At 33.1% G+C, this 24,617-nt stretch overlaps 3 protein-coding genes across 6 annotated transcripts; 1 reads left to right on the top strand and 2 right to left on the bottom strand.

The window, feature by feature from the left end:
* Positions 1-1,292: 1,292 nt before the first annotated feature.
* Positions 1,293-7,275, top strand: LOC100783715 (glutamate receptor 3.4). 3 transcript variants are annotated; one of them, XM_006594835.4, is made up of 7 exons: positions 1,293-1,588; positions 2,056-2,434; positions 3,423-4,762; positions 4,924-5,201; positions 5,518-5,549; positions 5,674-6,083; positions 6,610-7,275. In XM_006594835.4, the coding sequence occupies exons 2-7, from the start codon at positions 2,110-2,112 to the stop codon at positions 7,066-7,068; spliced, it is 2,844 nt and encodes a 947-aa protein (XP_006594898.1). In that variant the 5' UTR covers positions 1,293-1,588; positions 2,056-2,109; the 3' UTR covers positions 7,069-7,275. The 3 variants fall into 3 exon arrangements, with proteins under 3 accessions (XP_006594898.1, XP_040864394.1, XP_003541945.1); XM_041008460.1 differs by lacking the exon at positions 1,293-1,588 and adding an exon at positions 1,615-1,752; XM_003541897.5 differs by lacking the exon at positions 1,293-1,588 and adding an exon at positions 1,726-1,885.
* A 2,854-nt stretch (positions 7,276-10,129) lies between these two features.
* On the bottom strand, positions 10,130-11,919 carry LOC100526903 (uncharacterized). The gene is made up of 3 exons (NM_001248820.2): positions 11,771-11,919; positions 11,402-11,481; positions 10,130-10,510 (listed from the first exon to the last, which is right to left on the bottom strand). Exons 1-3 carry the CDS (start codon positions 11,885-11,887, stop codon positions 10,432-10,434), a joined length of 276 nt encoding a protein of 91 aa, NP_001235749.1. The 5' UTR covers positions 11,888-11,919; the 3' UTR covers positions 10,130-10,431.
* A 1,386-nt stretch (positions 11,920-13,305) lies between these two features.
* Positions 13,306-20,478, bottom strand: LOC100809556 (homeobox-leucine zipper protein HDG2). Of its 2 annotated transcripts, none has more exons than XM_003543339.5 (13): positions 20,098-20,478; positions 19,361-19,588; positions 18,556-18,824; positions 18,154-18,271; positions 17,862-18,050; positions 16,910-17,362; positions 16,536-16,637; positions 16,231-16,431; positions 15,793-15,967; positions 15,408-15,679; positions 14,500-14,595; positions 13,988-14,368; positions 13,306-13,774 (listed from the first exon to the last, which is right to left on the bottom strand). In XM_003543339.5, the coding sequence occupies exons 2-12, from the start codon at positions 19,463-19,465 to the stop codon at positions 14,003-14,005; spliced, it is 2,346 nt and encodes a 781-aa protein (XP_003543387.1). In that variant the 5' UTR covers positions 19,466-19,588; positions 20,098-20,478; the 3' UTR covers positions 13,306-13,774; positions 13,988-14,002. The 2 variants fall into 2 exon arrangements, with proteins under 2 accessions (XP_003543387.1, XP_006594895.1); XM_006594832.4 differs by having other exon boundaries at positions 19,361-19,576; positions 20,098-20,456.
* Positions 20,479-24,617: the final 4,139 nt, after the last annotated feature.

The following is a 24,617-nucleotide window of genomic DNA, read 5'->3' as shown; positions in this document are numbered from 1 at the left end:
TCTTTCTTTACTCATCCACTCTTCTTATATAGTATTTTCACAAAGTATCAATTAAGAAGTTTTAAAATATTTAATGTAATATTGATTCTGTCAAATGACGTGGATTTTAAAATATATGAGTATTGTTTAAGTTCTTATAGATTCCACTGCTTTTTTTTTTCTTTTCATGTAAATAATTTTATGTACATAGTTAATATTAGACAGAGGATTTATGGGTGAGAGAGCTTAGGATTTAGTATTAGAGTTTATAATTAGGATTTAGAATTAACGTTTGAACATGAATAATCAACTAATAATTAATTAATGGAATAATCAAAATCATTGATAAAATCAATAGGAGACTAAAAAGACCAAAAGTATATTTTAGTACTCAAATACAAATTACAAGAATAATTATTATTGACTCACTAATTTTCTCTTGAGAAACTCCGTGTGAGATTCTTTATTTTTCTCTCAAGACGTGTGGATGACTTATAATTTCTTGTCCGCACTCCATTGTGATTACTATCCGTCATTTTACAGAGGATATTTACACTTGTGCAATTAATGCACCCAAGAAGTGGTCGCAGGTTGGAAGAATTTCAATCTTTTCTTCTCTTTTACCATTTCATATTTGCTTCTGCTAGCTAATTTCCAATTTTCTCACATTCACTGAACCACCAAGTTTGACATTCACAACACTATATAAATGCAAAGTCAATAAATGTTCATCTAACAGTGAAAAAAAATACTGACAGAGTACAACATGAAAGTTAATAGAAATTAATGTGGTAATTCTATAAACTGCATTTCAAATTTTATGCATTATAAATAGAATGTTTGTTTTAGCTTACAAGGTTTTAATTTTTATTTTTAATTGTTATATTATATTTTTTTTCTAAATATTCTTTATTGTTGCTTTTTTTTCTTTATTGTAACTTACTGTCGCTTTTCTATCCTTCGTAATCGCACAAATTAGTTTTAGTTTTGGTTATTCTAATTTTACCTACACTTCAGTTATGTCTAGTATTTTAACATTTGTTATATTATCATTTATTTAAAATTTATATAGCATTTACAAGTAAATAAGCGACATACAATATATAGATTTTCCTTTTATAGCCATTTTGTGACATCTTGAATATGTTTGGTCCCTCTAGACAGTGTGCACCACTAGCCAGCAGAAGAAGCATGTGGCACCAAAAAATATTACCATATAAAAATAGAAATTTGATATATCTTTATAGCTATGCCGTCACCATCACAAACAACGTTACCGTCACTACGCCTTTTCTCATTAAGAGAAAAAAAATGTGATTCACGAAATAACAGTCCCAACAACTGAAAAGCTGTTATCTCACGAGAAGACAAAGATTTTGTGACACACTTGATGAAGTTAACGTGGAGAGAAGAAGAGAATGCTTGATTCTTTAGTCTTGAAAACGACTATGATTCTTTGCTTTCACCTTGAAACACAACTGTTTCATTCTTTTGGCTAGTGAAGTGGGCTATCTCAGTCTTCAATCACATGCTCCACTACCATATATAACAAAGAGTTCAAAACTGTTGCAACTTGGGAAGCTTTGATAAATTTAAGTTTGGCGTTGCGGTAAGTAATCTTAGATACTCTTATCTCGCTATGTCTTGTTCTCTTGCATCATGTTATATTATTATAATATCGTTGTTTCTTTCTCGATATTCTCAATATATTAAGTATATATATATGGGTCTTGTACTCACCAACACATCAACCTTATTTATATGGTTTCAGTGGTAGTTTTCACCTTGGATTTCTGACCTTGATTTGCTTATTATTAGCAATTTATTATAATTATACCTTTACAAGCATGTATATTTAATAAATCTAAAGTACTTGAATACGATAACAGCATATTTTTCCATCTGGGTAAGTGGATATCTGAAGGGGGGTTATGTTTTCTTTAGGAATAGGAATGAGTTTATTTCAACTTTTAAGACCAAAATATTCTGGTCTTTGGCTCCTTCCAGCTATGATGATTCTTGCCTTCTCATATTTGTCTTTGTGCTGCTGCTGCTGAAATGGTTTGCATATGGCAGGTGCTGAGTTCTGATCTGCTTTAAACTGAAGAACTTTAAGGGGTTTTCTCGCAAATGGAGGTGCTGTGGGTCACAAGGCATGGACGAATGTTTGAGGGGAGGGTGTTGTTGCTCTTGGTTTTGTTCTTGTGGATTCCCGCACAGGTGGTGGTGGGAAGGACAAGAACTACCATCACAAACTCTACTACTTCTTCAGCACCAAGAGTTTTAAGAGTTGGAGCACTGTTTACTCTTAATTCTATAATTGGAAGATCGGCAAAACCTGCACTTATGGCTGCTTTCGAAGATGTTAATGCTGATTCGAGTGTTCTCCCTGGCATTCAGCTGAAAGTTATTTTACATGATACAAATTGCAGTGGGTTTGTTGGAACAATGGAAGGTATTTGCCAAAACTTGAATTTATGAAGCTACTAAGATGCTGCTTCTTTGTTCAATTTGAGGTCTTGTTTTTGAGGAAAATTCTTATTTTCAAATTAGACTTCTTGCTTTTGTCCATTGCCTTTTTATTACTCGGTGCCTGTTTAGATTAATTTATTGGGTCATCTTTTTACTTAAAAATAAGATTGTTTCTTCAAAATTAAGGATCAGCAAACATGCTCTTAGAATTCAGGCAATATGGATATAATCTTCCTGTCCTCGCGCTTCTTCACATGGTATGTTTCATTCTGTGTATAATTATGATCAATTTTGTAACTTAATGAATTGCCATGTTTGAGTGTGTTTCATTTCAAGAGTATCCTTCAGTTTCTTGCACAATAACTTTGCTTTCTTATCAGTCTTGCTAAATCATAATCTGCTAGGCAGTACTGTGTGTTTCATTGCACGTGAAATGCCTGATGCTTCTGGTTTTGTTGCTGCGAAACTAGGTTAGGTTCCAAATACATCTAGGTCTACATAATCACAGTCCTATTCGTGTCAAAGTCAGTGGATAGCCAATCATTTAGAGAACAGAAACCTGAATTTTGAACAAAGGCCTAGAATAAGTACTTATAAAAGAAAATAATAAGAAGATAAAATGAATCAAACTTCTCTCATCAACTTATGTATTGCAACTTTTTAAGAAGTTCTTCCATTGGCCTTCTTCAGAAGTTGAGGTATATAAATTAGTTTTAGTTTATAGTAGTCCGATTCATTTAATCTAATATTTTCTTGTTCTGTAAGTAAGTACTAGTTGAGAAGTTTATCTAAACTGATCCAAATCCCATTCATTAACATCACATTATGCCATTTGCATAGCTATTAATTAATGGGACAGAATTTAGAGAAGAATTTCTGTAGACTATATTTGCAGATTCTCTCTTATAGTCCCATGTGTGTGAAAAAGAAGTGAACAAAGCTTCATTGATTTTTCTTGATCATGTATGTAGCTTTGCAGTTGATGGAGGATGAAGTGATTGCTGCCATTGGTCCACAGTCCTCAGGAATAGCCCATGTCATCTCTCATGTTGTCAATGAACTCCATGTCCCTCTTGTTTCATTTGGGGCAACAGACCCTTCTCTATCTTCCCTTCAGTACCCATATTTTGTTCGCAGCACGCAAAGTGACTACTATCAGATGCATGCAATTGCAGACTTGGTTGATTACTACAGATGGAGGGAGGTAATAGCCATTTATGTAGATGATGACAATGGAAGGAATGGAATTACAGTACTTGGAGATGCTCTGTCAAAGAAACGTGCCAAGATCTCTTACAAGGCTGCTTTCCCTCCTGGTGCGCTCAAGAAAGACATCAGTGACTTGTTAAATGGAGTGAACTTAATGGAATCACGGGTCTTTGTTCTTCATGTTAATCCTGAAACTTTTTTGAATATCTTCACTATTGCTAATAAGCTAGGAATGATGAACAGTGGCTATGTGTGGATTGCAAGCGATGCACTTGCTTCGACACTTGATTCATTAGACCCAGTTGATCCTAACACAATGAACCTCCTACAAGGGGTTTTGGTTTTGCGTCATCACACTCCCGATACTAATGAAAAGAAGAGTTTTCTCTCAAGGATGAAGAGACTAAAAACCAAGGAGACTCCAAGCTTCAATTCCTATGCATTGTATGCATATGATACTGTTTGGTTAGTAGCCCGTGCTCTTGATGCTTTTCTCAAAAAAGGTAGTGTCGTATCTTTCTCCTCTGACCCTAAGTTGCTCGACACAAATGGAAGCATGTTGCATTTACAATCGCTTCGTGTTTTTGATGATGGCCCTTCGTTTCTTGAGACAATTTTGAGCACCAATTTCTCTGGTCTGACTGGAACAGTTCAGTTTGATATTGAAAGGAATAGAAATCATCCAGCATATGATATCTTGAATATTGGTGGTTCTGGAATGCGCAGAATTGGTTATTGGTCTAATTACTCAGGTCTCTCAGTTGTGACTCCAGAAATTTTGTATAAGAAACCACCTAACACTTCAACAAGCAGTCAGCAACTGTATGGTGTTATATGGCCTGGAGAAACTGCAGCTAAACCAAGAGGTTGGGTGTTCCCCAACAATGGAAAGCCACTGAGAATAGCAGTTCCTAACCGAGTAAGCTACAAGGAGTTTGTTTCTAAAGACAAGAACCCTCCTGGAGTAAGAGGCTATTGCATTGATGTCTTTGAAGCTGCCATAAACTTGTTGCCTTATCCTGTCCCGCGAGAATATATATTATTTGGACCTGGTAATAGAAATCCTAGCTATGATGACCTTGCAAGTCAGGTTGCACTAAATGTAAGTTTCTAAATCTAGTTTGCAGCCTCATATGGATTCCAGTTGTGGATAGTCTTTGAATGTAGTGTCTAGATTGTGGAACACTATCTTGTGTTTCCAGGGTTGGTTGAGGTCTCTTCAGATTCTAATAGTTATGTTAATTTGGCCTTTTACTTCTTCAGAACTATGATGCAGCTGTTGGTGATGTTACAATTGTCCCAAACAGGACAAGGATTTTGGATTTTACTCAACCTTATATGGAATCAGGGCTGGTTGTTGTTGTTCCTGTCAAGGAGACCAAATCAAGTCCTTGGTCTTTCCTCAAGCCCTTCACTGCTCAAATGTGGTGTGTTACTGGTGCCTTTTTTATCTTTGTGGGAACTGTTGTATGGATTCTTGAGCACCGGCACAATCCAGAGTTCCGTGGTAGACCGAAGAAACAACTCATGACAGTCTTTTGGTTAGTATGTTCTGACCATTTGAAAGCTTTTTTAGCTTAATCTTTTGGAATGTGACAAAGTGTGTCTTTGGCATCGCAACCTTCAATATCATAGCATACTGTAACTATTGAATAGGAGAGTGTAATTTATTAGTTAGAATTGAGGTTAATATATGATTTCATACCTTCAACTCATTTCTTTTATTCTTTTCTAAAATGCCTTGGAAAAATGAGTTCCTTTCTGAATTTCCAACCCCAGCATAGCATGTCTAGTACTAGGAGATGCATGGCTTACTTTAATTAACATATTTTGCTGAGATAAGTTCCTATTTTGCAGGTTTAGTTTCTCAACAATGTTTTTCTCACACAGTACGTGCCCCACAAATTCTCATTCACATAAATTCAATTTTGGCTTGTGAATATCCTTATTTTGTTTGACACATAACATTGCAAACGTTTTTGTGACCCACTTTGCTGTTTTGACCTGGCGCAGGAGAGAACACAGTGAGTGGTCTTGGGAGATTGGTGCTAATCATATGGCTTTTTGTGGTGTTAATTATCAATTCAAGCTACACAGCTAGTTTAACATCCATCCTCACAGTGCAGCAACTGTCATCACAAATTGAAGGCATTGACAGCTTGATATCAGGTACTCAACCAATTGGAATTCAAGAAGGGTCATTTGCACGCAAGTATTTGACAGAGGAACTCAATATACAACCATCAAGGATAGTTACGTTGAAAAATATGGAGGCATATATTGATGCCCTCGAGAAAGGACCAAAAGATGGAGGGGTTGTGGCCGTTGTTGATGAGCTTCCTTATATTGAAATATTAATGTCAAGTACCAACTGTAAGGTCAGAACCGTTGGGCAGGAGTTCACTAAAAGTGGTTGGGGATTCGTAAGTATCTTTATTTTCATGTCTATAGTTTAGATTCTGAGTAAATAGTCTATATTTTGATGGTGTAAATTACAACCATCATCTAGTAATAAATCACCATAGATGATAAGCTTGTTATCTTTTATGATATCTTCTTTAAAAGTCATACTAGAGATGATTTTAATTGATAAAGTTACACTGGCTAACAATTTGTTGAAATTAAACTTGATTTCTATATCTTCATCCAATAACCTTTTTATTTTGTGTCAGAATTGTATTAGAATATTGTTCATACTATTTTCTAATCAAAATCGGCGTCGATTTTAGTTATCAAAATGAAAGCAGAAATTATCAGACGCATGTATTTTAATTGGAGAGCAATACTTATAATACTGCATCTAAATTTAGTTTACTTTTTAAAAGGGTTTGAGCTAAGTTCATGTACTTATTGAAGTTGTTTCTTTTGTGACTCTATTAGTATGCTTTCTATGTTTATACCTCACACAACAGTATATTATTCTCATATTTGATACCCTGATGATGACAGGCATTCCAGAGAGACTCTCCCCTTGCTGTTGAAATGTCAACCGCCATTCTTCAACTCTCGGAGAATGGTGACCTGCAAAAGATCCATGATAAATGGCTTTTGAAACATGATTGTTCTGCACCAGATAATGATGCTGATTTAAATAAACTATCTCTGAGTAGCTTCTGGGGTCTCTTTCTTATATGTGGCATTGCATGTCTCCTTGCTTTGGTTGCATTCTCCATTAGAGTGCTATGTCAATACACAAAATTCAGCCCAGAACCCGAGCAAGACGACGAGGAAACTTCACCAAATAGGCCTACTAAAGGTAAAAGGCTTTTCAGAAGCACTACTAGCTTCAGGGACTTAATTTATTTTGTGGATAAGAAAGAAAAAGAAATCAAAGAGATACTTAGGCAGAAGAGTAAGAAAAGGAGACGCAACTTGAGCTTAGATGGCCAATCTAGTTCACCCACCTAAGTAACCTTGTATATTTTTGTTAGTTTCTTCTTCTATTTCTCTTATTTAGGCCATAACATAATAACAGTATTGACACAAATTTGTCAACATTGGACTATTTAAACTTCTACCTTCTTAGATAGGGGACTGTGGCTATAAGATTACTATTAAAACAGTATAAAGAAAACAAATAAACAATCATGGTCTAATTCAGACCAATATGCACTAGATTTAGACAATTGTACCTTAATACATTTCAAACAGTTTTATTTTACGTCTGCAATCAAGAATTATTCAAGAATAGGAGATTTTTTCTTCAGAGAATATCCTCGCTGGAATTATCATCTTATATGCTTAAAGTTCCAATCTTATGATAAACCTTTTATAAAGTGAACTTTATCAATGAGTGGTGGTTGGACAGACTTTGAACAAATGACAAGGGTTCAAGAGCAGCATTATCCAAGGTGTCAAAGTGAGCCAAAGAAGCTCATATAGGTTGGCTCACTTCGAGTTACTTAAAAAGTGAAACAATCTAACAAGATTCACTTGCTTATTTTTTAGTTCAACAGTTATACTCACAAAGTTAAAAGGGCTAAGTTGCAACATCATTCAAGAGTTAGTATCTGTCCAATTGACTCAGGGTAGTTCTTTAACAAACTGTTTTCTTTTGGAGAAAACAAATGCAGCAAATTCAAGTTTAATAATCTAATCTTATAGCATCAGCTGCCATTCCTTCAAAAAAGAATCAGTTGTCATCGTGAATATTTTTTTTAGGGGAATCTGTGCACCCTACCAACCACGTTCACATTATCTAGGCTTAAGGTTTTCTTTGTGAATAGGAGTACTCCTGCATGTACTTGTCATAGAGAGATCTTCCACAAGTTGACTCCCACTTTTTCATTTTTTAAGATGATTTTTTTATTGAAATAAAGTTAAACTAATTACAAAATTCTTAGATTCACAAACCTGCAAAACTTTTTATATAATTACGCATATTTATAAAATTCTGCAAGACTGAATAACTCAATTAAATAATTTCACCATGTGGAGCCTGTCACTTGGAATTATAACCACTACATGTGGCCATTCCACATGTTTCCCGAGGGATCTAGTGTTGTTCTTCAACTGAAAACTTTATTCTCCAAACTTGGAAAAATGTGTCAATATTTGTCTTTTTCAATCGGATATCTCTGGTGTCATCATTCGTCATTGGATTTTATATTTTTTTTATCAACATTCAACGATCCTACACTCGTGTTATTTAAAAAATAAAATGAATTTTTTAATATACAATTTTCTATTTCTCTACTCTCATTTTTTGTCCTTCAATTCTAAGTGTAGATAAGTGATTCATGTACAACGAAAGGAGAACATGACAAGTTTCATCATTTTAAAGGAAAACAGATTTTCTGTCGGCCGTGCACTTTGAGCATCTTTAACAGATTTTCTATTTCTTTTTTTTATTTTCACATTCCTTCTTTAACTCTAAAGTATCATATTCATATTATAATTTTATTTTAATGGTAAGAAATTCTAAAAAACTTCAAGAAATTTACACTATTATATTTTTTTTAATTATGAAGTTATGTATAAGATAAATATTCTTTTTTATTATTAAAAAATAATTTCTGGCAGAAGATATATATCTTATTTATTAAAAAAATTTCTTACCATATAGATTTGTTCCAATAAAAAACTGTTTTTCACTTAAGAAACTCTTCTAAAATCCCTATTGAAGATGCTTCAGTCATGAATAGATACAGTTGTGTTGGATGAAGATAAGATGATGATTCAGCCGTCGGATAAGCCTTTTTTAAATAAACCATCACCACTTTTCTACTTTTATTCAATTTAGGGCATGTTTTAATTTTAAATCTCAAAATATTTTAAAATGTTTCTTTTAATTCTTATAAGATTTTAATATATTTTTAGTCTCTGTGTTCGTTCAGAAATAGGTATTTTCAGTTCATGATGAAAAATTAAAATCATATCATTTTTAGTATAATGTATAAAGACTAAAATCGTGTTAAACTTTTATAAAGACTAAAACAAATATTTTTTGGGATAAAAAATACACTTTACCCATCAATTTATCCTTTTGCTTCTGTCCAATCTTGTCTGTTAACTATTTGAATTCGATGTCGTTTGCCTAGTTGCCTTTTGTGGTTGCATCGAATCGTGTAAGTATATATAGTAATATAGAGTAATATATTGATAAATTGATCTGAAAATAGATTCAGTAATTGAACTGTACAGTGGTGGAAAATCAAAAGATCAAATTTCTGTGGCCGGCAAGAACTGTTGAAAATTTGATTATGTTTGATCTAACAAGTCGATGCACGTTAAATAGGTGTGCTCTTTACAATACTACTAAATTAATTCAGTTTAAAACTGTTTTTCTTCAATTAGAATCTAGGCTACCTAATCCCAAGAAAAAGTTTCTACCATTTTAACATCTTTTTTCATTGCATGATTGATGGTTGTTGATATTTAATTTTGGTGTCAATAGGATGGTGTTGGACAGATGTAGAGGAGGGTATGAGCCCGAACCAGTGTAGCCTGACATCCAAATGGTACATAAGTGGAGTTTTTATAGGTTGGTAATAGCTGAAAGATGTTCTTGGACAATAAAGGTTTTTTTATAAAAAAAAAATAAGTTGGACATGTTCCATCCTTGTAATAAGTTTAACTAATAATTAACTCAATACAACTCAATACCAAGCCTTCTACATTTTACTCCACTACATCTCCAAAACCAAAGGTTGCTGGACCTAGTACATTTTTGCCCATTGGAACTCTGGCCGATGGCTGCTCGACCTTCTACATTTTTGGTTTATTGGAATTTATTAATAAAGGGCTGTTTGGCCATCTACATTTTGGCCCACTGGGTGAAGATATGTAAGAGAATTCCTTTCTAAATACAAACGAAAATTATCCATGGATCCTCTGTTTTGGTCACACAAGTCATAGACATCAGTACGTATGATTTCACATCACCTCATTATAATACCCAAGGAAAGAAGTTATTTCTTCATTTTAAATTTACACAAAGACAAGTAGGCCCAGAAGAATTGAAATTTGTCACGCATATATATCGAAAACTAAAAACTAATCCAGCAGAACATTAATTAATGTTTTGTTATAACATCAAACATTATAATATAAGTTATTCAAGAACGCACCTAGCCATGTTTTATTGAGCAAGTACCACCAAAGAACAGAACAAAGCGGCATAGGACGTCTGTTTTATGTAGCAAAGCAACAAAAACAATTTAGTTACATATTTTTCTCAAAAAAAAAAAATCCACACGGAGGGAAATTTAGAAACCACTAAAGGACCATGCAGTGCCAAAGCTGTTAAGGCATTTGTAAGTAAAAGTGACACTACTCAGGTTTCACAGGTTCCGTTTCTCTCTTTAGAGGCTCCAAATCCAGATAAGTAAATGGGGCTGTTGGTTCCTCACTGCAATAGCCATAAAACAAATGTCATATGTATGAAGTAACTGTTAAACTTCTACTGGGAAAGCCAAGACAAGGTATGCAAATACAAGAAAACATAAAATAGCGATGCAGTAGTTGATTACTTTATTTGATCCTTACAAGGGCAGGGGCAGACCTTTCGCTATTCAATAATTACACTCATATACTCACTTTCTCTTCCATCCCATTTAACCTCATTTTCTTGCTATCACTCTCTATTTCCTATCATACTACTTTTCCCATCAATCACTTTTTCTCTTTCTTTTCTTTTTTTCTTTCGATCTCTCTCTTCCCTCCACCAATATACACCCTAAAATGGGGTGCACACTAATCACTGCTCTTTGGCACTTGCTATCAAAGCCTCTCCATCTCCAGATTTCAGGAAGTCCTGGTGTTGTTAATTATATTAAGATACAGACATATATGATATATGTATGTTATCACCAAAGAAACATAAACTTTAAAATAGTAGCTGCGTCTAAGATACACATACATTACTCTATTAACGGAAAGCACTCAGAAACTTCTTTCACAACTCTTCATCTCATGATTCCTGAGAAGGTAAAAGTATTCATATATTGCAGATGCAGAGCTATATTGCACACTCCTGAGTTCTCGACAATTCTACTATTATAAATTTATAACTGGTATGTGTTTGCTCTTTCTTTCACTCCTTTCAACAGATTCTGTCTTCATACTTAAAATCTGTATTTTATGTTAATTTCATACATTGTGTTACATCTGTGTCATGTCTTATAATTTGTCCCACATTGTGTCATATCCATGTCCACTATGTTACAACAATGGCTCCTTTGAAGCAAAATGTTGAATCAATTCACAAAATTCATAAGACAAGAGAAGATGAGAATCTGACCCGGGTTTGGAACGCATGCACTGCCAGAAGAGCTTGAAAGGTCCCGGAACAGTCTTGAATGGGTTTCCCTCAAAGCAAGCCTAAAAAATATAGCAGCTCCAGGACTTAGAGACAATAACAGCAAGCTTACCCCAAAATAAGCACATGACAAATCAAAGAAAACAATCTGAAACAAGCTAAGACCCCGAATCATGTGAACAATTTCATCATGTTACAATTTACCTAGGAAGACATCTCATAATCCCAATCTAGCTCTATACAAAATGTGACCTAGAACTTTGTCGATTCTTTTATGGATTCAATACCATAATAAGGAACAAGCATGATCCAGTTCACAAAAATTAACCATAAAAAAAAAATCCAGTTCACCTGAATAACGTCCTCGACACGGTCATTGCAGCGGTGAGCTTTGGGTTCAGGATGATTCTCTCCGGTGACTCCCCATGGACTCTCTCTCCTCGGCACCGGCCTTGATGAACTACTCATCTTTCCTCCTTTCTCCTCTCTCTCTCTCTCTCTCTTCCCAACTTAACTAATTGGACTTTAAACAACTTTACTTGGGCCGGACCTAAAAATGGAATTATCATTTTCACCTACTTCTTTTCTATTCTTACATCTCATCTTTTTTTTTTCTTCTTCTCTTCCCACCCCCCTACTTCTCAGTCTCCCCCTTCGATCATCTTCTCTCACGCGTTACAGGCTTATAGCTACTTGCGATTTAGAGAAACGGGGATTTGAAAGAGTTGCAAACAGGGCTGGCCATACGGTACAGGTATTAAGAACTAAAACAAATTTTAAGAAAAATATATTTAATTTAAATGAGAAAGTTAAAGTTATATGTTAAATTTTTTTATCAATAAATAAATCATTCTTTACTTATAAAAATTAATAACAAATATTTTTTTTTATTAAGAAGCTAAAGTTTGAGTATTAGATGTTTTATTCTTGTCCGACCTATTGCATACTTTGATGTGATTAGAAGGAGACCTTCTCTTTATTTTTTTCTGCTCAATTTGCCGAAGTATGACTCATCATACGTACTTTTACATGAGAACAAATAAGTTGACAACTCTGAAAGAACATCCAAACGTTCAATATCCAAACTCATAATTAATATAAGTAGGCTGCTTTCAGTGTTATACTGTAAACTTTATATTTTCTCTAAAACTAAAAATCAGGTGTAAAATAGTATACAAATTGGCAATTACATTGTTTTAAAATTTATTGATATTCATGGGCATGTCCTTGAACAAAAAATTGTGCATACATTATACGTCAGGAGAATTAATTCTTTGGCACTCGCTTTGAGTAAATACACCTATTGCTTAAAAGAGATAGGAAGAAAATTAAGCGAAGTGGTGTGTGATGTAATAAGTAGTAAGAGATTGAAAAGGTATCAAAGATGAAAAAGTGGATGTAGGAAGTATAATAATATCTCAAAGTTGTTATTTGATGATATAAGAATATAAACTTATTTATGATCAATTACATTATTTAAACAGAAATGTTATTATACAAATTATTTTAACAAAAAGATTGACATTGTGTGATATCATATACAATTATTTTCTATCTTTTACTCAATCATCTTTTAGTTCTATATACATGTATACATTTTAAAATTATACCTTAAAATTAAAAGGAAAAACTTTTGTTATTCTATTTTATTTTTCACAAAACATTATCCATGTTTATATGATCGAAGTCGTACGGGTCAGTTTAATGCCTGCCCTTAATGTGATATTAATTTAAGGGAACTCACCCACCCTTTTTGCAATATATATATCCATCCTCCCAAACATTTTTCATGTTACACATTAACATCTATGTTATTCAACATTTATATATGGTGGAAATAACAAACACAAATAAATAAACCACGAGACTTAAATTACTGAATGAGATTGGGCAAATTGGAAGGAACATTCATTTGAAAACCTTAAAAGGGTCAAACATGTGTAGCGTAGTGAGAACTTAATTAAACACTACACTAACGGTGCAAGCTTCCCATTTACTAGCCATAAGGCTAGTGCGTTGATCTAACAAAACACAAAAAACAATAGAAGGAACATAAGAGAGATCAAGTCAAAGCTACAACCTAATCATAGAAGAAGCTAACACTAACTATAAATACTTAGTCTTTGAAGGTGAAGAGAAGTACTAAGGTCTTGATTTAAGCTCTTAGCATGTACTATTTCCAGGGAAGTCAATTCCCGAACCTTAATCCTCTCAGCACTGTGTTGGGTGCTAAGAAAGGATCATGCAAGGTGCGCTCTTGACTTCTCAATTCTCATCATTTTTGGTATAAGCCGAAGTTCCCAACACCTCCCCATTTGTCCAAAATGCATTGCACCCCTTTATCCTTCTTCTAAACTGCATCCAAGTTTACAAATAAATTAAGAGACCATTAAAATTCAAAAAAACTAATAATACTACCTTGTTTCTTATAATAAGGACCCGAGGCAGTAATAATAATAAACAGACCATTAAAATGAAGAGTCAGAACTCAGAATCAAGTGCAAACTGTAAAAAACATTAGTATAATGTTTAGATAGGAGTGTTAATTGGATTGTGTGGGGTTCTTACCGATGATCCATTAGGTCAAGCAACTTCACCAGATAAAGCAGCCTTAATTCTCTCAACAGTGCAGGCAATGAGATTGTTAACAGTAGCAACAGATCCAAGAGAAAGCTTTGCGGTTGGAACCGAATCAACCAATATTTGAAATGCCACAGTCAAGAGAGAACCACCATGTCCAGTGTCACCAATGCCACCTCCATGTGCAGTGGTTCCATCTGGGAGTATAGCAAATCCTGAAGGAAGAAGGGCCACGTAGTCCGGGTCCCCTCCATTCAGAACCACGTTCATTGCCACAATATCTACAGGAGCATATATCACAAAAGATCCTGTTGAGTCCGCGCAACTCTCTTGTAATATCAACATGTTGCTTTGGCTTGAATTCGCACTCTACATGCACCATTCGAAACTTGGGTTAGTCAAACTTATTCACTTTGTTAATTTGACTAGAAATTAATGAAAAAGAAAGATTTGGTGAAATTGATGAATAGTAAATGTGGTTATATGGTTGGTCAACTTACATTCACACGAAGTAGGGAGACACAATTTCCAGTGTCTCGGCCATTGGCAATGTGTGCCATTTCTTGGACAACTCCACCGTTGGAAAGAATATCCCACTGTTTTCCAAAGGGTCCGGTTGAAAAAGTTAGATGAATCATAAAAAACAAACAAATTTAATTAAGATGAGATGAAGAGATAACATTCAAAGACAAACACAATAACTTCTAATTCAAGAATTTGATACGTACCCTTTTGTTATATATATATATATATATATATATATAATTTTTTTAAATGTCCAATTAATCTTCCATTTACTAACTTTGTTCTTAATTTATTGTTGGGGAAGAGAGAATAAAGAGAAATATTATAAATATAACCAGTGATATATGATAAGAAATAAATAAATAAAAATAAGAGATATTAAAAGGATAATTGTAATATGTAATTGTTCATTTATCATTATTTTTTGTTTACTTAAAATTAAGGACGATCGATTTAGAGAAAGCAACATGATGTAAGATGCAAAAGTCTAACATAATTTAAAATTTTAATTTACCGAGGATTACATCTGATTATCCGTTAAAATTAATTGGTGAAAAGTCATAATGACACAAAATAATATGGAACGAAGTTTGATGATCTTCATGATCGTCTTTGGCAATTTGAAAAAGATGTGTGGAATTCAAAGTAATCGATGAGATAACTTAGGGTAGAAATTTGACGTATGATAACTAAAAATGATGAGTACATATCAACATAGAGACATACATCACACACCCAACTAGGCAATTTTTACTAAATGAAGCAAGTCTAGTAACCTAAGACCACACAATAATGCAGCCTAGAACATTCGATAAGAAGACAATCATTGGTGCATAATTGTTGCCTATAGTTTTGATTAATACGTCATCAACTAGATTATTACCTCACTTCTGGAGTTCTCATCGCGGAGGAATTCAAAAACCCTTTTTGGTGACACAGGAAGCCAAAAAGAAGTTGCAGCACTGAGAACGATGCCGGGAGGCCTTCCTGGGTCATCTACACTCTTACGTGTCATCACCCTTACATCATCAGCACCAGTTCCAGAAAGTGTCGTCCATGTGTGTGCAGTGGATGCACTCACTCCAGCACAAAAGCTTATAACCATTCTCTCAGCAAGTTTCAACATGCTCTTCCTCCCATCTTGGTTTGTTATCACTAAAATCATCATTATAATTAATATTATAATTAAGGTCAATTACATAATTAAGAAAAAAGAAATTTAAAGAATGAGTGTGAATTCATTGATATATATATAGATAGATAGATACCTCCAACATCTACTGTGGGAATGTTTGTTGCCATGGCACTAGCAAGCCTTTCACATTGTCGATCCAAGGTTGCAACCCAACGTTTTGCCCCAAATGCATGCCCAGAGCTAACAAGCTGCTTGTATAGATTATGGACACCTCTGTCATCCACTTCTACATGCTCAACCCATATGACCTAGGGCAATAAGATTGAGAACAAAATCAAATGCCGAATGTAACCACAAGGCTTATTTAATTGCTCAAGGGATATGATATTATGATATGATTCACTTCATCTGTCTCATTCATTTTTTCCTTTCCTTTATCCATTTTTGTTAATATATATATATATATATATATATATATATATATATATATATATATATATATATATAGCAACTAAATACCACTTAAGAAAGAGACATTTTTCTTTCTATATGATGGTGTATTAATTCTAACCTTTGAGTAGCCATTGGGCATTTCTTGAATTAAGCAACCTGAGGGCCTTCTTCTACATCTGGCAGAAGGACTAGGACGCAAATTATCCAATGACACGTCCACTACTGCCCAAGTCCCGTCACCGTGCTGCTTACAATACCTCACAAAATAGCTCTCTCGAGTTGGCACCAGAGGTGAAGGTACTTGCACTTCTGCTGTCATCTGCATAATAACAACATAATGGATGTCATCAGCAAATAATATGTACTAAGTTGCACTATCTTTCATTTAAAAAGAATGGATATTCAATAAAACACAATATATACCACTTGCAATGCACCGTTGTAATTCCCTGCCACCCCTGTTGATAACACTTCCAAAGTCATTGCTCTTGAGACTATGCCAGCGAACACTGTGGACCATTGGTTCTTAAAACCACAACATAATATATAATTAGTGTCAAAGACTAGAAATCAAAATATTACACATTCTCTAAATAATAACTTGAGACAAGGAACTAAGCACCCTATACATGATTACATGATACCTGATCATAATCTCTGCATGACACATAGTTTTACTAATTCTTTCTTGCGAACCGAAAAACTCAATTATGTGTGATATAAAAAGTAATTGGAATCATGATCACCTGATAGTCTCTTATTATATAATAATTTCTTTATATAGTATATACACATACCACGTCCATGAGGATCTCAACAAGGTTAACATGGTTCATGATAACAACAGCCGTTTCCCTCGAAGCTTCAAACTTGAAACCAGCAGGTTTAGGACCAATCCCTCGAGGAAAGGACCTGATGTACTCATCCTCGTTGAGCACAGTTGTGCCATCCAGGGTAGTCAACCAGAGAGGCTCACCCATTTGCGCCATTCCAATGAGCTCCTCCATGGCTGCAACAGCAAGCTCTATTATGATTGGCTTATCAGCTTCAGTAGGTCCACTTATTGACCTAAGAAGATCTCCTGCAGCTCCACCATACATATCCCCACCAGTGCCTCCAGGTTGGCCACCAAAACCACCTCCAATCCCAAGCTCTAGTGGGCGCGGAGGAATAGATGAAGGAGAAACAAGTGGATAGCTCACCACAGGCTTCCCAACATACTTTGCAGCAATGGCAGAAATCCTATCAATCTGAACACAAACACGTACCAACATACATAAGAATTAACAAAAAAAATAACTAATTAATTAGCCTCTTTGCTCTAAATCATATGTATCTTTTATCAGAAATAATTTTATTTAAGTCACAAACATTTATATGAAAGATTCAAATTTAAGATTTTATTTAAAGATAATTAAACATTTACCACTTAAACCATCCACCAATTTGGTCCAATGAGTTTAGGATTTTTTTTTATTTCTCATTTTTTTTACAAATAATTATGAAAATATCATTCTATTTCTTATTTAAAAATATTTGTATAACAAATTGTAAAAATGAGAAAAGTCATAAAACCTTGTTAAAATTATTATGCAATTGTATATATGAAAATGAAGTGAAATTAAGATGATGTTTGTTTAGTTATTTAAAAAAAAGAAAAGAAAAAGGTTTCTCAGGCTAAATATAGTCCTTGCTGTCTTAATACATCTGCCAAGCTGCAAAGTTGGTGCAGCTTCCAAATTGTGGTACCTCTTCTCTCAGGCGAGCATTTTCGAGCCTCAAGTGATGTTCATCGAATGACATTTCCCCAATGGCGGTTGGCCCACCACAGTTAGGACACGAGGCATTGCCGAGAGCTTCCCTGAACCTCATGTTATCTGCTCGAAGCTTCTCGTTTTCAGTTCTCAGCTGTGTGTTCTCATGGCGTTCATGTTGGGTCTGCAACAAAAAACAGTAAAACACCACACGCGTAAAGGGTGCAAAGCCTTTTCACTTTTCAGCAACAAAAAATAAAAAGCAAAAACCACGTCTATGTACGTACCTTCATCTGAGTGCGCTTGTTCTGGAACCAAAACTTAACCTGCAATGGCTCTAACCCTAACTCTCGACTCAGCTCCTTCCTTTGTTTATCATCAGGGTGCGGACACTCCTTAAAGAACCTGAAGAAAAAATATTAAAATTATTAAAACAAATTAATCAAATTGAATTCCATTAAAAAGCACCAGGTGCATAAACAACCGACACACAAGATTGTTCCAATTCAATGAGTAATCTCAACTCTGGAGTTCGAGTCGGTCTCATGTTCGAACCCTAGATATGTAAGAGTTGTGTTTCTCATATTAGTCTTATCTATCTCTCTGACTCGAACTGGATTATCACAGTGTAATTTTGTATCCACAAAAAAGTTGCATTGAAAAAGATGCGTATGTTTTGGGTGACTTACGCTTCCATCTCCTGGATCTGGTGCTGAGTGTGGCGGTGGTAGCGTTTCTTCTTGTTGGGACGAGGGTCTTGGTCTTCACCGGAAGCACCTTCTAGGTTTTCACTACCTGACTTGGTGGCACTGTCAAAGTCATCTTCACGGATTCTTGGGACATCGCTCTCTGAAGTGTTCTGAGGCATGTCCAGTGGGTGGAGCTGACCAGCTTCCATCAGGTTTGGCTGGAACATTTCTTCAGATCTTTGAGATTCCGAAGCCTTATGGTTTTCAATCTAACACAACACAATAATACGAGGTATATACAGTGCAGTACACTCAAAAGAACAAGCATATATATAATAAAATAAAACAGCAACAACAACAAAACTTTTTAAATTTCTTTTTTGCTTTCTGTCTAATTCACATTGGTACACACATAGCTATGGAGGACTAATTGATGGGATAATTAAATTATTATTTAGGGTAAAAGAGTTGTGCAGAAAACACGAGGATTTTGACTAGGTTTATAAGTTTTTTTATGGGGGGGCGGAGTGAGTAAGTAGTAGCTTCAAAACAGTGAGAAGGAATAACGCGTTTTGCGAATAACGAGAAGGATACAAGAGAGAGTTGAGCTGGCTTGGCTTCACACTAAGACCAATTTTGACTTGTGAAAAAACAAAGGCCCTTTTTGAAGGATAAAAGCCAAATTGAGCAAACCGAACGCATCAATCAAATTGGCATCCGAATCAGAACCCAATTGTGACAAAAAGGGGGGGAAATTCGAGAGAAGGAAGAAGAAAAGGAGATGAAACAATTAGCCCACACTAACCTGGCCAAGAGAAAGCCCTGAAGATAATCCAAAGCCACCAACGGTTCCGTTTCTTCCAATCATCGAGGGCATGTTTCTTGCTGGAATCATAATACCAGCTGGCATATTTCACACTCGGGAGAAATTCGATCCCTCTCCTTCAATTCTCTCTCTTGTGTCCAGTGTTGTGTTTCTGAGAAGACCTTTTATGTTGAAAAAACTTCTCAGGATCTGTTTCTGACAAGGTCACTTCAAAAAGGAAACATGTTAACATAATAAGCCAAATGAAACTCCCAGGCACAAAAACGTGTCTTCGCATGTATGATTTTTTTAAAAGAAAAAAATGAATAATTAAAACGCGTCGTGTATATGCCATGTTAAAATGCACAGAAACGACTGATAAAAAATAATGCACAAAAACAAAGTGTTGACATTTTTCTGATTCTGCAAATCCGGACAAGCAGAATCAGAAAATGAAAATTTTCAAAAAAAAAAAAGTCCCACAGAGATTTCGGGGAATCCAACTAAGCTACATGTTTTTGCATACATACATACATATATATATATGGAAAACCTACCGTTCCTTTCGCATTCTAGCAACCCTAGCTAGATGCACCCAAAAAAGAGTAAGAAATTAAAAGAAAAAATTGTTAACAGTGTCAACGGTTTGGTGTCGCAAAATCAATGATCTTGAATGTGTGTGAATGATATATATCGTATATGAAATCAACATGAACCGAGACTTCTCCTCCACTTACCAGTCGGTGGAAATTGCTGGAGAAGATATATAGCTAGCTAGAGAACAAGATGAGTATTTAGATCTGCTTTGGGGCTATAAGCTTGTTGCCAAAAAAGGGACCCTTTTCAAGGATGCATAGGAGAAAAAAAGGCTTTGAGGAAGATATGGAAATAAAGTTGCTTATATATGGCAACCATGGAAAAAGCTTGATGCCTGTGTGTGTGTGTTACTGTGATGAGAAAAAAGCTTAGTTTCAAGGGAGAAAGAAGAGGAGAAGAGAGGACAAAGACAAAGGAATTGAAGGAGTAAAGAAAAGGGAGGAGAAAGAGGGAACGGATGGAGAAAAATGTGGCAGCGATGAGTTATTGCTGAGGGTATTGAGATGGTGCAATTGCATTTAATGGTGAGCCAAAGAGGTGTAATTGCTAGTGAAAGAGAGAGAAAGACAGAGAGAGTGACATTTTCTTTTTCTTTTTTCTTTTGTGAAGTAAATTTTTTGCCCTTGGGAGAGGAGAGTTGATGGTGCAACGAATGACGGCTACCAAACTTCAATCTTTTGCTTCTATACCATAGTACTTAATTACTACATAATGTTACTACATAATTGGTGAACTTTTATATATATAGCTTTCTCAAAAAACATCGTGCATGCATATTGTGTTATAAACACTAATTAAAATACGTGTATGGTTTATAAATGGACGAAGATATATGAAGCTTTTTACTATCGGAATATTGTAAACGTTATTTCTTTTCTTGCTGAAAAAGTCTGTTGACGTGTGAACAGGAAGTGGTAATGCTAGCTAGCCTGGACTTTGAAAACGCATTCGCAATCGCATGTTATGTCGTAGGAAATTTTGTTGACTTGGTTAGCCTATATGAATGAAAGATGGTTATATATATAATTGAATGGTAACAGGTTGGGATAAAATTAAAAAATTAAATGGTACTAGTAGTACTGCACGTTGTTATTGTTATTATTATTTGGGGTGGAAAAAAGTAGTACATGTGTATATTTCATATATATATATATATATATATATATATATTATGAAAAATTGAATCGTATAATTTTTGTGCATAAACAGTTTTGTGTTTAATTTATTTTTATCTTACAAAAAATAAAGAGTAATAGTATTAGTATACTAGTATATTGTCCTCGGCTTTCACCTATAATAAAGGAGGGAATTCTGTGTATGGACAATTTCGCTTTCTCTGTTAGAAGCCACATCATTACTTTTTTCATAATATCCAGATAAACGTATTAATTCTATTAATATAGCCGGTATTATCTTTTAATTATAAGTCTAATGAATAGGACTTTGGACCATGCATGTTAAAATTGTTAATTACATGATCACATGCCAATCATGATAATTGCCTTGCACGTTTTCATTCCAAGTCAATTAATTGTGGGATAAAATGACCCTTTTATAGTTGCATCCCTTTCTTTCTTGATGGGTATATATAATCATGGGTTGAAATACGTGAAATACAACAAGGATGATGGTGTCAAATATCCTCTCAAGTAGAACTTCAGACTCGATACTTTTTCGACGCAACTTTTCTTAACCAATGTTACAACAGTATTTCTAAAATAAATACTGAGGGAATAAGTGAAATATTATTTTACGCAAACTTATAATTTTTACTTAATTAATCATGTATTACATCGATCGAAGTTCTTCATATTTATTTCTTTTCTCTAGGACCATATGGTCCGTGACTTGATAATTTGTCAATGTGCTATTTGCATTACATCATCCCTTTTTAATGCCGTTGAGGAATACCTCTATTCTACGTCTGATTCTCAATTCCCATGTTACGTTGAAAGTATCATGACATCAGACATATTCTAACCGATGGTTTATGGCCTTTTGGGACAAGAAAACGAGCAGGTTCTCCTCTTGCTTTTTTTTCCTTCTTTTCTTTTCTTAAACTCCTCTTCCTTTTTAATAGGTTGTAAACTTATAGCCAATTCTCTGAAAGGATTGCGATCATATTAAGTATGTGTATATATGTTAGCATGGCCATATACATGTAAACATACATACTATATCTACGTACATAGTGTGTATATTCCCTTAGTAGACATAGAATATTGGGTATTGAAGCCAAAATATTTGGTGAAATAAATGAACCAATTAAACATCGTTGATCATTAATAATGATTTGGCTATTATTATAACTCTTTCAACATAAAACATCGTTGTCAATTACAAAGAGGTTACAAATTGTAGAGTGCATTTAGAACTTGCATAATTGCTAAACACGTACTAGTACATATATATAATGCATTTATTAGAAAGAATTCAAGATAAATATAATAAATTCAAGGAAAACATGACATCCGCTTGTGGCGCGCAAATCAGTTAAAGAGCATCCCCAATTTATGAACCTTCTTTATAACATTAACGTGTGCCAATATATATTTTTTCCAGTTTCGAATACAAGTAAATAAATAAAAAATAACTTTAAAAAAAAAAGAAATAAAAACTTACTTATAATCATTAAGAAATATATTTAGCATTATTCTTTTTCTATACAGAGTTAGCATCATTTGGTTATACTTTTTTTAAAAAAAATAATCATAATTTATTATTTTTTAACTTGATATCAAGAATAAAGGAAAAAAATTTAAAATAAATTCTCAATTAAATTAAAAATATTTAAGAATGTTTTAATTAAATAAGATAAACGTAATTAAGATTTACTTATAATTGAAATTAATATCACTTTTTTTATATTTGAGACTTGAAGGGATATTATTTAAATAATTATTTCATATTAACTACAATATATTCAATATAAAAGTAATGTTACATCTTGTATACATTCTTTTTTTAGATAAACATCTTGTAGTTTATTCTTAATAACTTGTAAAAATTATATTAAATAAAACATTTAATGAAGATATTAAAAAAGATTATAAAGCGCTTAATGTTTTGAGAATACTAGCTAAAAAACACTTTGAATTTTGTTAACTTGAACAATAACAATAAAAATATTTTTTATTCTTTATTCATCACTTCAAAAGTACATAGAATAATGATTTGAGATTTTTAAAATATTGAATATTTATACTTTATTCTAAATTAGTTAACATAGACTTTGTACATATCATAAATGCGTGTGTGTGAATAATATTATATTTTCTCATTTAAAATCTTATGTCCCTTTTTTATCTATATTTTTCTTGCATTTATTATTTTTAAATTAAAATCTCCCTAATTAAATAAGAAAGAAATTGTATTGAAAAACACTTAGAAGAGAGGGGCATTAATGAAAATTAATTTTTTTAAAAAAATTAGAACAAATTTATATGTATGAAGTTTACTAATCATCTTCCTTAATCCTAATGAATTAGATAATTGAATATTATAAATAAATATGAACTTAGTAACAAATACTATTATTAAAATTAAACTCAAAATAAAAACAAATTTAATGTTTTGAAAACATTTTAAAAAGTATTAGATACTTGGAAAATATTTAATGCTTTTTAAATAATATGTGACATAACAAATAAAAAATAACTAGTTTATTCCTTTCATTCTTTTTTATAATTAAGACTTAAGCTTAAAATGATGTTTTTTTCTTTTGTTAAGATCCAATTTATAATATTTCTTGTATTAATTATTTTTGGACTAGAAATATTTCTCGTTAAAAGAAAAAAAAGAATGTATTGACAAACCCTTAGCAAAGAGAAGTATTAATGATAATGATAATTTTTAAAAAAAGTTATAAATCTAAGATAAACTTATTGCTATCAACCATATTAATTATTTTTCTTAATCTTGATGAATTAAGTAAATGAGTCTTATATATAGGAAGGCAGGGAGAATTATTCAATAAACATGAAGTATTATATGATTTTAGACTTTAAAGATATTAATTATTTATGATTTTGTTCTTTTTTAAAATTTACTAACATTAAATATTTAATATCCTAAATTTCCAAATCATTTAATATTTTGTTGTTTTAGTAATTAATATATTATGTTCTAAAATAAATATTGCATTTGAAATAAAATTTCGTCTCAAATCAAGTGTCATGTCTTTCAATATAATATTAATAATAAGACTAGTTTTGTAAAAAAAAAAAATACTATTTTTAATATTTTTTATTGACTATATTCTTATTTTGTGTAAAATAACCTTGATAATGCATATTAACAAAACATTAAATGTTTTCTACCAACAAAAGCATTAAGTATTTCCAAAACATATAATATATTATTTATGATTTTAAAGAATTGTGTTTTTTTATTTTTGATGAAAATGCTAGTATGAGATTTCTTAAACTAACATTAATGCTTATTTAATGTGATTTCACACGTAAAAGAATGTGATTTCTAATGTATTGTCAATGTAAATTCTAATAAAAACTTTCAATTTTAAGTTCATTAACCAGTGTTTAAGGACACTAATGGGTAAAACTGTTAAATTTAATACTCCCTTAGGATATGTTTTAAGTTCAAATAAATAATTCTATTCAAATTTTAGGTTGAATTGAGACAAGGATTAAACTTGTCCTAA

Source organism: Glycine max, chromosome 13 (assembly GCF_000004515.6).
Source record: "Glycine max cultivar Williams 82 chromosome 13, Glycine_max_v4.0, whole genome shotgun sequence".
Classification (NCBI taxonomy): Eukaryota; Viridiplantae; Streptophyta; class Magnoliopsida; order Fabales; family Fabaceae; genus Glycine; species Glycine max.
Note: the sequence above shows the minus strand (reverse complement) of the source record. Positions and strands in the feature narration are given on the sequence as shown.

Excerpts from the sequence above, each read along its gene's own strand:
- LOC100783715 (XM_006594835.4), top strand. The coding sequence starts at position 2,110 with ATGGAGGTGCTGTGGGTCACAAGGCATGGACGAATGTTTGAGGGGAGG. Across the intron at positions 2,435-3,422 it reads GTTTGTTGGAACAATGGAAG|CTTTGCAGTTGATGGAGGAT; the intron begins GTATTTGCCAAA and ends TCATGTATGTAG. Across the intron at positions 5,202-5,517 it reads CAACTCATGACAGTCTTTTG|GTTTAGTTTCTCAACAATGT; the intron begins GTTAGTATGTTC and ends CCTATTTTGCAG.
- LOC100526903 (NM_001248820.2), bottom strand. The coding sequence starts at position 11,887 with ATGAGTAGTTCATCAAGGCCGGTGCCGAGGAGAGAGAGTCCATGGGGA. Across the intron at positions 11,482-11,770 it reads GTGTCGAGGACGTTATTCAG|GCTTGCTTTGAGGGAAACCC; the intron begins GTGAACTGGATT and ends TATATTTTTTAG. Across the intron at positions 10,511-11,401 it reads TGCATGCGTTCCAAACCCGG|TGAGGAACCAACAGCCCCAT; the intron begins GTCAGATTCTCA and ends TGGCTATTGCAG.
- LOC100809556 (XM_003543339.5), bottom strand. The coding sequence starts at position 19,465 with ATGCCAGCTGGTATTATGATTCCAGCAAGAAACATGCCCTCGATGATT. Across the intron at positions 17,363-17,861 it reads ATGCTCGCCTGAGAGAAGAG|ATTGATAGGATTTCTGCCAT; the intron begins GTACCACAATTT and ends GTTTGTGTTCAG. Across the intron at positions 14,596-15,407 it reads ATGAGAACTCCAGAAGTGAG|TGGGATATTCTTTCCAACGG; the intron begins GTAATAATCTAG and ends TTTGGAAAACAG.